Consider the following 13,588-nt stretch of genomic DNA (forward strand, 5'->3'; position numbering starts at 1 on the left):
TGGCGTCGTAGGCCGATCACGATCCAAAGGCCCGTCGCCCCTCAGCACACGAATTCTGTTACGCGATGATTTCGCCAACCCGAGGGATGAAGAGAGTGTCCACTTGGCCTGGGCAAAGGTCATATATGACTACTCAAGACGCGAAATCACACACGCCGCAGACCTCTTTCCGGCCCTTTCCGGGCTGGCAAAGGAGTTCTCCCTTCAAATCGGCAGCCACCAATATGTCACAGGACTATGGAGAAAAGAACTCTTCAAAGGCTTGATGTGGCGAGTAGAGGCGAAAGGAATCAAACCTCCAGATGCAAATTTGTCATTCCAATCCCTGCTAAAAGGTTTGCGTGGTCAGCAATACATCGGTCCGTCGTGGAGCTGGGTCGGCCGTGGACAAAGGATACAACCTTGTGCTCGTGGCACATCGGGCGACATAGTTGGCGCTGGAGAGAGCGCCATATCATTCCCTACGTACAAAAGTCTGGTGCCCTCGGTGACGCCGCTGACAGAGAACATCTTCGGCCGAATATCCACTGCCCGACTCACTTTGGAGACGCCCGTTTACCCTCTCGCAAGTGGGGTCCATTTTCCAGATGTACAGCCACCGATTGATTCTCATGTGTTGAGGAACGGACTGTCGATTTATCTAGGAGATAAAGACGGCCCATGGTGTCAACTCGAAGTCGACTGGAACTTCGCTGGCGACAAAGAAGTCTTGCACAGCTTAACACTTGCACTTTTAGGGAATTCCACCCCTGACGAGGGAGGCTGGTACTATCTGAGGCAATACAAGGGGATTACACTAAGGGAGATCAAGAGCCCTTTCGGCTTGGTCCTCCATCCTGCCCCTGGTAATGGGGAGTATTTGCGCGTTGGAGTTTTTAGCATACCAACAGAGGCCCTTGATGATGAATTTTCGCACTGGAAATTCTTCGAGAACTGCAGGGTGCTATCAATACACGTGATTTAGTTGAAAATTACCACTACAGTTCTAGACATCTTAGCACCCGTCAAGTGATTTTCATGCTGAGGCGGAAGCTGTTGCTGTTTCCGCTGGTCTCGAAGCTGTTACAGTCTCTTGCTTTGCGGACACTGTTACCGTCTAAGCACATGCTGTCACTTTGTCGCCCGGTGCGGTGACAGTCTCTCCGGATGCTGTGACTGTTTCAGGAGGCGACGATATCTCTTGGGTCACAACTAGTGTCGAAGCCGGTAGGACGTTGGCTTAAACTTCGGTTTGTGCCGGATTATTTTGTGTCACTGTCACTGGGGAAATTATAGATGTCCGGACCTGCACTTTCCTTGTGCCATCCAGTATCATTGTTGACGCGGATGAAAAGTTATAGTCACCTTGCAGTGTAGAGACAAGTTTGCCTATCAACATGGCCACATAGTTAGTTCCAATGCGTTTATACCGCTCTGGCTTCTCCTGCTCCCAATAACACGATTTTTAACGTCTGTTAACTAAATTGAGAACGAACTTATATCGACTCTCACAAGACACGTATGTACTTATTTCGACGGGGACCTGAGCCTCCTGTTGTCTTTTCTCCAAACACACGATCGTTGCAAGGGACCCCACCGTTCCGCTGCCCAGACTTAGTCACCCCAGCCGTTCATCGCTCTTCCCGGCTCCACGGCACTTTAAGTTCCGGGAGGGGCCGAAACCCAACTTCGGGTGGCAGCCAACGCTTTTGAAGGTGGGCATTACTTGTACACGTGAACCAAAGCTCGCGTTAAAAGAGAACGAGAATCGGTTGAGCACATGCTAGACTCAGCGGCCAGGCTCCTATCTAGAAGTTGATAAATGTAATTCCGTGCAAGGAGATGCAAACTTGCTATCATGCACTCAGGCAGGGTAGAGCATAAGTCACCGCCGATACTGGCCATCGAAATATTGTCAATGCCCTTGGTTTTAAAGACGCCTCAAGGGTGTCCGATCTAACGAGCGGCACTTCCCTTGGTACCATTTTAAAAACATGGCGAAGTGGTCCCACAGCCCGGGAAAGTTTATGTACAAGATCTGTGGGGTCCTTCGTCTTGTCACCTTGCTAAGATGTTACCAATGCTGGTAGATGTGCACCATAGTACGGCCGCCCCTCATGTGGCCCGAGTTACAAAATATACTGATGGCGTGGAATACTTTCTTCTACCGTACTATACATGGTCATCCTGCTGCAGATTGATAACAGGTCTCTCACACTTCTTTAGTTCTATCTGATGCCTATGATATCCTGTCACAATTCTCTCTGTACTCAGACCATCACCCTTTGGGAGAAAAAGTCTCCCAAACCCACAGACATCGCAGTGGTTCTTGTTCCGACGCCCAAGCTATTCAAACTGAAGTACCTGGGTATGGGTGGATTATTGTGTCCACTAATACGCATTGTTCGGGCGAATCATCCGCCAGTCTGCAATGCATGGTCCTCAAAGTATGTGATCCTGGCAAAGGTGGTGCAGTGTTGGATGGTGCAGTAGCATTCGAAATCTGACAGAAGACTCGATTGCACCAGCGTCCCACCCCCAGATTGGCTCCAACGTAAATTAAAGGACTAAGCCCAGGAAACGGAAGCACGTTGTTTCTGTCATTGAGGGGCCGGTGGAGGTCCCGGCGGTGGGGCCGTCTGTACGACAAGAAACGAAGATGATTGTTCAACATCAGATTCCTTGAATCATTAGTATTTGGCATGAAATGCGGGGCCCCGCAAATGCCAAGAATATGATGCGCTGTGGGACTTAATTTACTACAGGATCCGCGCGTGCGAGCACACCTCTTCACCGCTGAAATCGTGTTCACAGTACATCGTGGTTTTGAACAGATTCGTAATAACATGAGCAGTTTGGACTACACAAGACGTACATGCTTCTAAGTATGTCACATTCTCAGGGCTTTTTTTGATTTTGTTAAGGTTTATATGGGGATATTTGTTCACCCGGAAGCAAGCTAGCCAACATTCTACTCAAATATACAATAAAACATTCTTATATACGGTGCTGGGTTTACGGTCCCTTGGGATAGGGTCCTCTTGACGTCAAGACACTTTTCATTGGCATACATCGGTGTGGGTGGTAGTGATAATACGTCAGATATAGATTGCTGCCCAGGTGGATCAATGGTATCCTGCGGTCCGAATACCCCTCCTTGTCGTTATACGAGAGACTCATTCTATCGGGTGGAGCTCTGCCGAGGATTTAGACTCCATTCCTGTAGGAGCACTATTAGGAGCGAAAACGGCTGGAATGGCTTGGATTTCTCTCCCATAAATACGCGTAAAGCCTCACGCTCAAGACCTCTTCCCCCATCAAGGGCACCTCATCAATTCTCATCTCCAGATCACCACTTTCTAGTGTCCTCATCTTCTCCAGTGATCTTTTCGAAACGCAAGTCACTATGCCCTGCCTCAGCCTAATTCTGACGGCCTTGTCAGCTGTCTGTACAGTACTTGCTGCTCCCAGTGCGACCTACGTCGATTGGAAGACTTTCAAATCCAACGGCGCCAACCTCGGGGCATGGCTTGTCCAGGAGAAGTCTCTCGACACTGGCTTTTGGGACCAGTATGGCGGCAATGCCACTGACGAATGGGGCCTCTGTGTTAATCTTGGTTCCCGTTGTGGACCGGTGCTCGAGCAAAGATACGCGTCTTTCATCACCACAGCGACGATTGACAAGCTAGCCAAGGCAGGATTCAGCTCCCTTCGGATCCCAACCCACTATGCGGCCTGGATTAAAGTGCCAGGCTCTGAGCTCTACTCGGGAAACCAAGTCAACTTTCTCAAGACGATTTCGACCTATGCCATCAACAAATATGGCATGCACGTTATCATTGGCTTGCACTCTTTGCCCGGGGGTGTGAACGGCCGTAAGTGTCTTTTGAACATGATTTCAGCGTTTTACAATACTTGCCTCGGAGCGATCTCTTGGGGTCCAGAATTTGAATCAGGCCATTAGCAAATAGAGTCTTGATTCCCCCGGTATCTCTCCTACATGTGACTTCGTTGCAATACTCTTCCATCATGCTTGGATAGCTAATTCTTGATGCTGCAGAGGGTATCGGAGAAAAGGACGGGAACTACGGGTGGTTCAACAATCAAACTGCTCTTGACTACTCATACCAAGCCGTCGATGCAGTGCTGAAGTTTATTCAGAGCAGCGACAGCCCGCAATCATACACCTTGTCTCCCATCAACGAGCCTATCGACAATCGCGACTTCTCGAAATTCGGCACTCCAGATGCTCTATCAGAGTCGGGAGCCCAGTATACCGCCCAATTTATCCAAGGCGTTCTCTCGCGGGTCGCTGCGGTCAATGCCGGCATTCCTGTCATGTTCCAAGGATCCTTCAGGAAGGAATCCTATTGGTCATCCAAGTTCGCGGCTGGGAGTAACCTGGTATTTGACACTCACAACTATTACTTTGCCGGCCGACCCACTACTTCAGCAAATGTTGGTGATTATCTCTGCGCTGACGCGAAGGAGTCAGCCGGAGACGGTAAATTCCCTGTCTTCATCGGCGAGTGGTCGATTCAAGCTGCTACCAACAACACACTCGACAGCCGGAAGTCGAACTTCAACAAGGGCCTGTACGTGTGGTCCAAGTATGCACAGGGAAGCGCACCATGGACGGCGCGGATGTTGGGCACTGCTCCTGTCGATGGCGAAGGGACCCAGACTGATTATTGGAATTTGGAGGCTTTGATCGACCAGGGTTTCGTGGATCCTGACTCTGCGAATGGTTTCTGCCCCTAGTATATATGGTGACCCGATAGTTGTGTGGCCTGGAGTGTGGTTTATCGGGGGTTGGAGAATGTCCACACAACGAAATAGCCACATAACGCTCGTTTCTCTCGATGTCCAGCCACTTCTGCCCCTAAAACGAGTGTAAGAGGGTCTATCCTGTCATTCTCGGGTCTTCAATATTCCTGCTCAGTCCAGGATCACATCGGAGTCCCTTCGAACTATATGAGGTCCTGAAAAGTCACTTAGACCCTGCAAGTGAAAACGGATGTCTGAGCCAAACACATGAAAGGTGTCCTGGAATGGTAGAATTGACGGCGGATGAAAGAAAGGTCGAAGCAAAAAAAAGGAGCAATTAAAGCCTCACCTGTGATGACTGCTTTCGAGTCATAGCTGGTGGTGCCCACACAGAACAAATTCCTCAAAAAATTGTAACTGTCTCAACCCCTCCTTGAACGTTTTCTACACGACTCCTGTCCATGTGAGGCCAAGATTCAGGCAGTGGAACCCAACAGACGCCAACCCGACGATATGCCCCTGCATCACCCAGACATCGACCCCCAGGCTCGACAGGCTCGAGCACGAGGCCTTGCGGGCCACACTCGAGCAGATTGGTGTCGGGAAAGTTCGGCGGGAATTTCGGGACGACTGGCAAGCAGAAGAGACTTGTGCAGTCGACAGGGGCGATATCCTGTCTCCGTTCGTAAAATCGAATCGAGTAAACCTTGTCATGTTTTTCTTCCAGGAGGAAAACACAGCCGTCCACAGTTATTGAGGCCCTAGCCAATGTCCCGTACGGTGCTTCAGAGTTGCGAGGAATAGCGCAGACCTCGCGGACCCTCAATCCCTGCTCCCAGGCTGTGAGGCTGACGAAATCAAAGACTTCGTCCTTCATTTGAGGAGTTTTTATATAGACTGGATTCTCATGGCTTGCCCATGACCATGAAGGGGCGGAATAAGATGGCAGTTGAGAGTCCTGTCCTTGACTTTCGGGCTCGACTCGACCAGTGTCATCCTCCCCCCAAGTCCAGCCATACTTCGCCAAAGTCCAGTTCTCCTCCGCCCAAGTCCAGTGATCCCCATCCCGGGCCCATAGGAGCTGGAGGGCTAGTATTCCTGATTCGAAATGGTCCTGGGGATAGTATTTGATCTCCAGCCCCGAAGAGTCCTTCACTCTGGATGAATATGCAGGTGAATAGTGCACAAGGAGGCCAGCCACAAATTCGATCCGATGCCCCTGATCCGATGAGTCATTCGACGACGCTGACAGAACAGAAGCAATCCCAGATATGGCCGGCAGCCTGTCCCTCTCGTGACACAGAGCCCGGGTCACATAATGGTTGACAATATTGCTCCAGACCTTTAGTTTCCTCCAAACCAACTGGTGATCGCATCGCCCCGCCGTTGCTCGGCAAACAGCGGACAGTGAGTCGTGCAAATCAGTTAACACATCATAAAGGTTCTTCCCGTATGACTCTGTGCGGCAAGACCATCTGATGATGCGCGGAGTAAAAGTGACCAAGCGATGGGAAAGGTAGTCCTTCCTGCAGTGTCCACGCTCGTGAGTCAATGGCTTGGTCAGGGACGACGTCGAACCTGAGAATTCCCAAAGAGGAAGACTGTTCCGGGATGTCAGGGCTGACTGGGAAATAGAAGGGACCAGTCACACCGCGTCTGTCCTCACGCGGCATTGCATGATCCTGTAAGAGACCTTCGCTACAAGATGATGCCGTCGCTGCCGATATAGTAAAGTAGGCGTTACCATAGTAATGATGCATCCTCGCGATCTCCTTGGCTAACTCGTGCTCCTCGTCCTGCACAAGGCACAGGCTGTCAACCCAGAGGAGCTTGATACCGAGCTCACGTGCTATGCGTATAGCGTCTGCGATGGTCTTGGGGAGCGAACTGATTGGGATACCATGTTCCACTTCGGCTTTGTTTGCCGACGTAGTTTTCATAAGCTGATCTTGGCCCCAGCAGTAGGAGAGCGCAGCATAAGGCTCTGAATCGTTGTCGAGATTCTGTGCTCGTATGACCTTCACGGCGGGGTCTGTTGACCCCCCGACTGAAAAGAAGCGGCATGGTCTAACGCCATTTGATACCATCTTGCAATCCTGATGATTTGCCCGACAATACTCCAGCCACCGTCGAACCTGTCCTATGGCCTGCCTTGATGATGTGTGTCCGTCAATCGACCGGGCTAAGGCATGGTTGGCGCTGGGGTCATCTGTCCCCTGAATGTGAGCAAGATGGGAGGTAGGTTAAATACTGAAGAGGAAAGTCAGAGGAGGAATTTCCTACCCCAATCAGAGATTACAGTAAATGGTCTCCAGCTCATGTAACGTGCACGGAATCCATCTCTTTCAGCTGCAACATTACAGCCTGTGATGTCGTAGAACACCTGTCTTGGGCAGTCGGGGGCTGGTAGCAGCAAGTTATCATCAGCAGACTTGGATTCAACGACAGGTGTATGCTCTAGCTTTACTGCCTTCAGTTCGAAAACCATGGTTGTTGTTTTCAGATTATCTGGTGAAAGGTGATATTTATGTATGGGCTGCTTAATATTTTTCCAGAGCCAGACAAAGAACGGACAGCCTTCCAGGGCTGCTTGCTCAATGGCATTGGGGCTGTGTTTTAAAGGCAGTCGCCACTTTGTGCTCTGCCTGTCGGCCGTGGTTGCAGGCGTGCTGCCCTTGATTGTAAGGACCTCAGTTTGGCAATGGCAGCAGGCGTGCCTGGTGGTACCTTGAAATGAGTTCATTCTCGGACATAGCAGGCTAAGTGGGAATCGTTTGAAGCGAGTGGTGTGAGGAAGCCTTGTCTCTATTACACTTCAACCACTCGGAACTTAAAAACTTTTACGGCGTAGTGGGTCTAGGTCCGTGCTAGTCCTGCAGGATCAAGCAACCAACTGTTGAAGAGAGGCACATTCAGCCACATATACAAGTGGGACTCGTGGGAATTTGGACCACTCAAGAGGTAGATCAATAGGTGGAAATGCCAAAGATATTAGGACGCTGTTATTTCTTGAATATGGTGACTTCTTTGATGACAAAGCTCATGGGAAGTGCCATTAAGGTTTGGCAATATTGAAGAAAATAAATTTTGACAGGGTACAAAATAGATAATATGTAAGGCACTAGCTATGATAGCTTTTAACGTTTATAGGAAACCTTGAATCGTACCAATGCTTGGTCACGGAATCAAAATCGATCCCTCACTGCATCTGGTCACACACAACAAAAGAATTCTAAGACCTAGTTGTAACCGGTGCCTTGACACCCATAACTTGGGTGACCTCTTCCCTTGGCATCCATGATTGCCAATCCTTCGTTCCGCCGTGATTCGATCAATTGAATTCCCATAAGCTTTTTATAAAACGGGACTGACCGTCCCCAGTCTGCTGTGAAGAGCATGCTCCGTCTCAAATGCGGCATCTCCTCGACAACTTCCTGCACACAGGTGACCAACCAGCTCCCCAGCCACTTTCCTTGGTATGATGCATCAACCCAGACATCTGTCAGATAAACGAAAGTAATAAAGTCGGTAACGCATCGGGCGACACCAATGAGCGTGGTCTCTGATGCAGAGTCATCTGGGGGCTGATGGTCACGTTGCTCGTATAAACCAAAGGACAGCGAATTCTGGAGCATCTCCCGCATGTCTTGTGCTGGCAATGGCTTGGCCCAGTAGAAGTACTTGCTGTCAAAGATGTCAATGAGAGTCGGAATGGGAAAGTGAGCGGGGTTTGTTGATATGAGGAACTGGTCTTTCCTCCAAGATCTCTCCTGGAGCTTGGACTTGGTAGATGCAGCGTCCATGACGATCCTTCGAAGTCGGGTTATACGCGCGTTTGCTTGTCGCTTGAATATGATTAAAGGTGCAAGAGTGAGGTGTTCGACAATTTTATGGATGGATCCAAAGGGAGATGACTTATAGCAAGGAGCGGTACCACGCATGCCACTCACGTTCAATGCCGCGCCAGCTTTGAAAGACTCAACTATGGTAGCTGTACTAGAAGCCAAGTAGTTTCTTTGGTATCGCCCACATCAAACAATAAGCATATAAATACTGTCAAGTATTCAGATATAATAATTGTATGCATATGAGTATCCACGATACTCGTGTCTTGTCCAAATACAACTAAGGATCGTTGACGCCCTTGACCCCATCCGTCACGCCAAAGAAGCCGCACTCCTTCACGGCACCACCCGTCAGCGCGGCCCTCTGGGCAGGATCCTCAAGCACAGAGGCGCCGGTGGTAGGGTCCTTAGCTATGAAGAGCTTGGGGTATAGATCCTCGTAGACACATAGCAAGGGGTAATACGCGTTACCCGCCGTGTCGAACGCCATCATCAGGGATTTTCCCGAACCGTCGGGATCCACAGGGGCCAGAGTCCTGCGAAATAGCGTTAGCATTGACACGAATAACCTCATAGGCATAGTTTGATCAGGGGTTTTGGAAGGGTTTTGGACATGTGGAGAGGAACTTACAGCATGACAGATGTCTTGGGAAGGTGGTTTCCATCAGCAAGACGCAGCCTAGAGACACCCAGGCTGGCCAGTGTATCGACATAGCCATGAAGCAGACGGCCCTCAGAATCTCCAACAACATTCCCGCTTGCAGACTCGGCGAACAGAATGGTGTCATCGATGCCATGGGCCGTGGTGGAGTCGTCAAGGATGGCGTACAGGTTCCCATTGTCCGCATAGTGCACCTCCAGACCTCCGTCAGCGGCGTTCAGCACGGTGTAATTCAGGACCGGTGTCGTCATGTTGGAGAGGTTCTCGTCGGTTGTTCGCGGCTCGGCTGGCACGTGGGTCTCGGGCCCGTGTCCAAAGTGCAGTGTCCTGGCTGTCACGGAGCCCTCTAGGCTGCGGCGCTTCGGGATGGTGAGGCACTTGCTGAGGACAGGGATGCTGAGCGTGTTGATGTCCTTCTGGCTGCCCGCGAGGTCGGCATATACGTAGTTGTTAAATGTCACATCCAGCGTAACACCGGCACACTGGCCGTTTCCTATCGTTCCGCTCACGCTGCCACCAGACAGCGATGCCTGGCCACTGACCTTGGCGGCGACGTTGATGTCTGGCTTCTCCACCAACGCGACTTGCTTCTTGATGGTGCCTGCTAGGATGTCGATTCCGAACCCGACGGCGAGAGTAAGAAACGCGTCGGCTGACGCTGCTACTGCCGCCTTGACCTCGAAGACGGGGTTGACGTGTGGCTTAAAGCCACTGGCGGAAGAAGCGCCCAGGTCACCTATATCGATGGTGGCCTGGATGGCTGGCCAGTCAAGCACGGCACCAGCAAGGAGCTGCCCAACCGCGTCAACAGTCAGGGAGCCGCCGGCTGAGAGTGTCACCTGGGGCCCGATTGTGATGATCCCAGGAACACTCAGAGGCGACAGTGGCACGGTGGCGATGTCTCGGGTGTAGGACCAGGTGTTTTTGTAGCTCGCGACGATGCCGAGCTCAAGGGCTGCCTGCACCGCACCGTTTGCCTTGAGGTTGCCGCTGACCGAGAGCTTGCCCACGATGAAAGTGACGGTCCCCGTAACGTGGATTTTTCCCGAGACGCCGCACCCGACACAGTAGATGGCGATGGCTCCGCCGTTCTCGGTCTTGGACAAGAGCTGCTTGCCAACACCCCACGGTGTGGAGTCAGACCCCTTGGGGGTGGCAAAGTTGAGGTCGTTGTCGATTGGGGTAAAGGTCCGTGGCGTGAAAGGGTTGAGGGAGTCATAGGCCTTGGCGGCAGCCTCGACGACCTTGTCTTTAGCATCAGCCGCAGCCTTGGCCACGCTACTGGCGACGTTGGAAGCAGTGTTCGCGATTGTGCTTCCCACGTTCTTCACAGTGTTCACAACGGAGCTCCACCATCCACGACGCTCGAGTCTTGTGTAGACGTGCGTCTTGGAAGGACGGTGCCTCTTCTCAGGCTGGGCCGGTAGGGCAGGTCCGATGTCTTCGCCGGCAAAGTCCGCAAATGTCTCGCCGGTGACCCCAGGGTAGAGCTGCGGCCAGTATGCCTCGTCGTCCACGTCCAAGAAGCCAATCAGCTCGTCCAGGGCAACGTCGAAATCCGGCGAGGAGGAATCTGGGTTGGTCGACGACGGCGGCGGCGAAGAAGAGTTTGTTATAGGGCCACCAGGGCCACCAGCACTGAAAGAGCCACTCCCGTCCCCATTTGAGAGTGTGAAGTTCCCGAGCTGGACCTCAACGGGGTTATTGTCACCGACAGCCTTTGTGAGATCGATCAAGGAGATGCTGGCAGTGGCACTAAGTCCGTCTGGCGAGAACGTGACACTGTTGACAAGAACATATCCATGCTCACCTGATGCAGAAGCGCAGGCAGGGTTCGAAGTGATGGCAACAAAAGAGGACGCCTCAGCTGTCCAATGACTCTGGGCTGTGTCGAAGGCTACTTGGCTAGTGAACTTGACCGACAGGCTCGTAGAATCGCATGTCAGGTCACTTATCAAAGAGGAATGGTCCAAGACGACACAGGGATAGGCCATCTGGGGGATGATGACGAAGGCAACAGGAACATCTGAAGTGTCCGTCAGCCATACCGTAAAAAGCAGATTCAAAGCCAACAATCATTATCATACCATTGCTGGATAGTTCCGGAGCTGAATAGAATAGATTAGCCTTATTGTCGAGACGGAGGTTGGCGACGTTGGATGGGTCGATATCTGGGTGAATAGCCGGAGCGAGCAAAGTGGGATCAGGAACTGGACCGCTCGGAGCCACATATGGCCCGCTCACGAATGTATTGGGTCCTTTGACGACCGAAAAGGTCGGCGGTGGGGGGCCCGCAGCGCAGTCAGTTGGCGCACCGTCATGGACCGTGACGGTGGTGGTCGCAACAATCTCTTCGAGGACGACGACCGGGGTCCCCTCGATGTCGAACGTTGTAGTGAGCAACGGGGAGGCCTTGGCGATCAGAGGGAGACAGAGGGCAACGGCCCCAAGGGATATAGAGTTGACATACATAGTAGCAGAATTAATAAGTTCAGGGTGGAGAAAAGAAGGACTGAAAGAGGCGGACTATCTTTTGTGTCCGTACTATTAGAGAATGAAGCCCGCCAGAGCGGCTAAAGAGTGACGACTGTGAATAAGCCGGTTTAAAAACGCCGACATACGGGCAAAGTTGAAATATTTATATTATTGCTCGTGATGCGTTCAAGGTTACCAGTTCTCAGTGGAGATTTTCCGTATTATCGACGGATTTGTTTCGCCCAAGGGACACGTCCCACCCGATGTCCAATCTCCCATAGTCACCTGCTTGCTGTTCCATGAGCGAAGAAATTATCGTCCTCGCCTGACATTCCACAAAAGATTAGGAGTTCGTCATCCGGCTCACGAAAAACAAACAAAGGCATACGATTGCTGCTGGCCAATGTGCACCGTGTTGCTCTGAAGCTGCTCCTTCTGATGTCTTGGTACCAGTTGTATGGTTCTGCCGCGCCGGTTGGCGACTTCGACTACGAAGGAACGCACCTCGAGTTACACAGACATCCTAGGAAGAAATATAGAGCTAGTTCTAGACTGGTCTATCCCTTGGTGTCTGGGTGCCAGCTGCAGGTAACGTGCAATCCCAGGCCAAGAATTCCAAGACGGACTGGCCCGGCTGGGCCTGGGGTATAGCCCCTTGGCATGCGTTTTCCTTTTCCGGCAAGCTCAACACCACGTCGTTGGTTCTCGACGCAGCTTTGGTTAGCTTGGTATCATCGGCCAGTGGAGAGAAAGCTGAGGAATGAGAAAGTATGAGACAGTCCTCACCATTGACAGCCATTTACAGGACGTCTCGCACTGCTGGGAATGCTCTTCTACCAGTAAATCATGCCATGGCCTGGAGCTTAGTGCAGATTGCCTGTTCGCCGACACGGTATCGTGAACTACCTAAATGAGGGAGTCAACTTCCCCCGAAGGCCTTGTAAGACACAATATCTGGAGTAACCTCAAGCATAAGCACTAACAGGGACAGCTCGTGACGCGAAGGTATTCTGACAGAGCCAAGAGAGTTCCAGAGGGATAGGAAAATTTGGGCCTGGGCGCAGGATCGCAAGTTTTGGCGCCGTCTTTCTGATGCTCTTCTGCACGGAATGTGCCAAAAGCGGGTGGTAAACGCGGCTCAGTACGTCTTCAGCAATCTCGTCTCGCGGGAAAGAAAATTGCCACTAATTACAATGAATACTCACCTCAAGCTTGATGAGACTGGTCCATCAGGACCACTTGAAAACCCCAGATCAGCAGGACCAGGTAGTTAACACATGCCTCGACAGGACATTCAAGATCACGCCTCGAGTGCATTGTTTTGAGCATCGTTTGCAATCCCGGCTTAAGCGCGCTACGGGGACGGCCGGCAGCACGCCTAAACCAACCGCCCAAGTCACTCGCAATAATTACGTCCAGGACAGGTTTAACCAAAACCAGCAAAACTCCAAACAGATCACTCCAGACTCATATAACCATAATTTTAGGACAATCACATTCTGACTTCAGATCCATTCCAGATCCAGGGTCAGCTGAACAGGAGGCGATTATATAGGTGCAGGGATAGCTTGCCTTTTCAGCCAACGACCCATATACCTATGAGGCTGACTTAGGGCAGGTTGGTGTGTTCATATATCTTTCTGCGCCTTCCGACGTAGTACTTATCTTACTCCTTGTATTTTCACGAGCTTTGTCTCCGTGGATATGCGCCATGAGCACCATCCCATTGTTGCTTGAGATCTCTAAATAAAATTCTCATCAACTTTTTGCTCCGGGATGTCTGGCGTCCAATTCGACTTGCTACCTCAGCTAATCAACTATGCTCGCTAAGCACCCAAGACGTAAAAGTCCTGCCGCCATT

The 13,588-nt window shown here is 51.3% G+C and overlaps 4 protein-coding genes across 4 annotated transcripts; 1 reads left to right on the plus strand and 3 right to left on the minus strand.

The window, feature by feature from the left end:
• Nucleotides 1-3,385: 3,385 nt before the first annotated feature.
• On the plus strand, nt 3,386-4,740 carry INS49_005857 (uncharacterized protein; the record flags this gene model as incomplete). Its single annotated transcript, XM_043166634.1, has 2 exons — nt 3,386-3,854; nt 4,040-4,740. The coding sequence occupies 2 exons, from the start codon at nt 3,386-3,388 to the stop codon at nt 4,738-4,740; spliced, it is 1,170 nt and encodes a 389-aa protein (XP_043027778.1).
• A 1,439-nt stretch (nt 4,741-6,179) lies between these two features.
• On the minus strand, nt 6,180-6,833 carry INS49_005858 (uncharacterized protein; the record flags this gene model as incomplete). Its single annotated transcript, XM_043166635.1, has 1 exon — nt 6,180-6,833. The coding sequence occupies one exon, from the start codon at nt 6,831-6,833 to the stop codon at nt 6,180-6,182; it is 654 nt and encodes a 217-aa protein (XP_043027779.1).
• Nucleotides 6,834-7,978: 1,145 nt separating this feature from the next.
• On the minus strand, nt 7,979-8,549 carry INS49_005859 (uncharacterized protein; the record flags this gene model as incomplete). The annotated part of the gene is made up of 2 exons (XM_043166636.1): nt 7,979-7,985; nt 8,119-8,549. 2 exons carry the CDS (start codon nt 8,547-8,549, stop codon nt 7,979-7,981), a joined length of 438 nt encoding a protein of 145 aa, XP_043027780.1.
• A 322-nt stretch (nt 8,550-8,871) lies between these two features.
• Nucleotides 8,872-11,724, minus strand: INS49_005860 (uncharacterized protein; the record flags this gene model as incomplete). Its single annotated transcript, XM_043166637.1, has 3 exons — nt 8,872-9,127; nt 9,223-11,278; nt 11,340-11,724. 3 exons carry the CDS (start codon nt 11,722-11,724, stop codon nt 8,872-8,874), a joined length of 2,697 nt encoding a protein of 898 aa, XP_043027781.1.
• Nucleotides 11,725-13,588: the final 1,864 nt, after the last annotated feature.

This window comes from Diaporthe citri, assembly GCF_014595645.1.
Source record: "Diaporthe citri strain NFHF-8-4 chromosome Unknown scaffold_2, whole genome shotgun sequence".
Classification (NCBI taxonomy): Eukaryota; Fungi; Ascomycota; class Sordariomycetes; order Diaporthales; family Diaporthaceae; genus Diaporthe; species Diaporthe citri.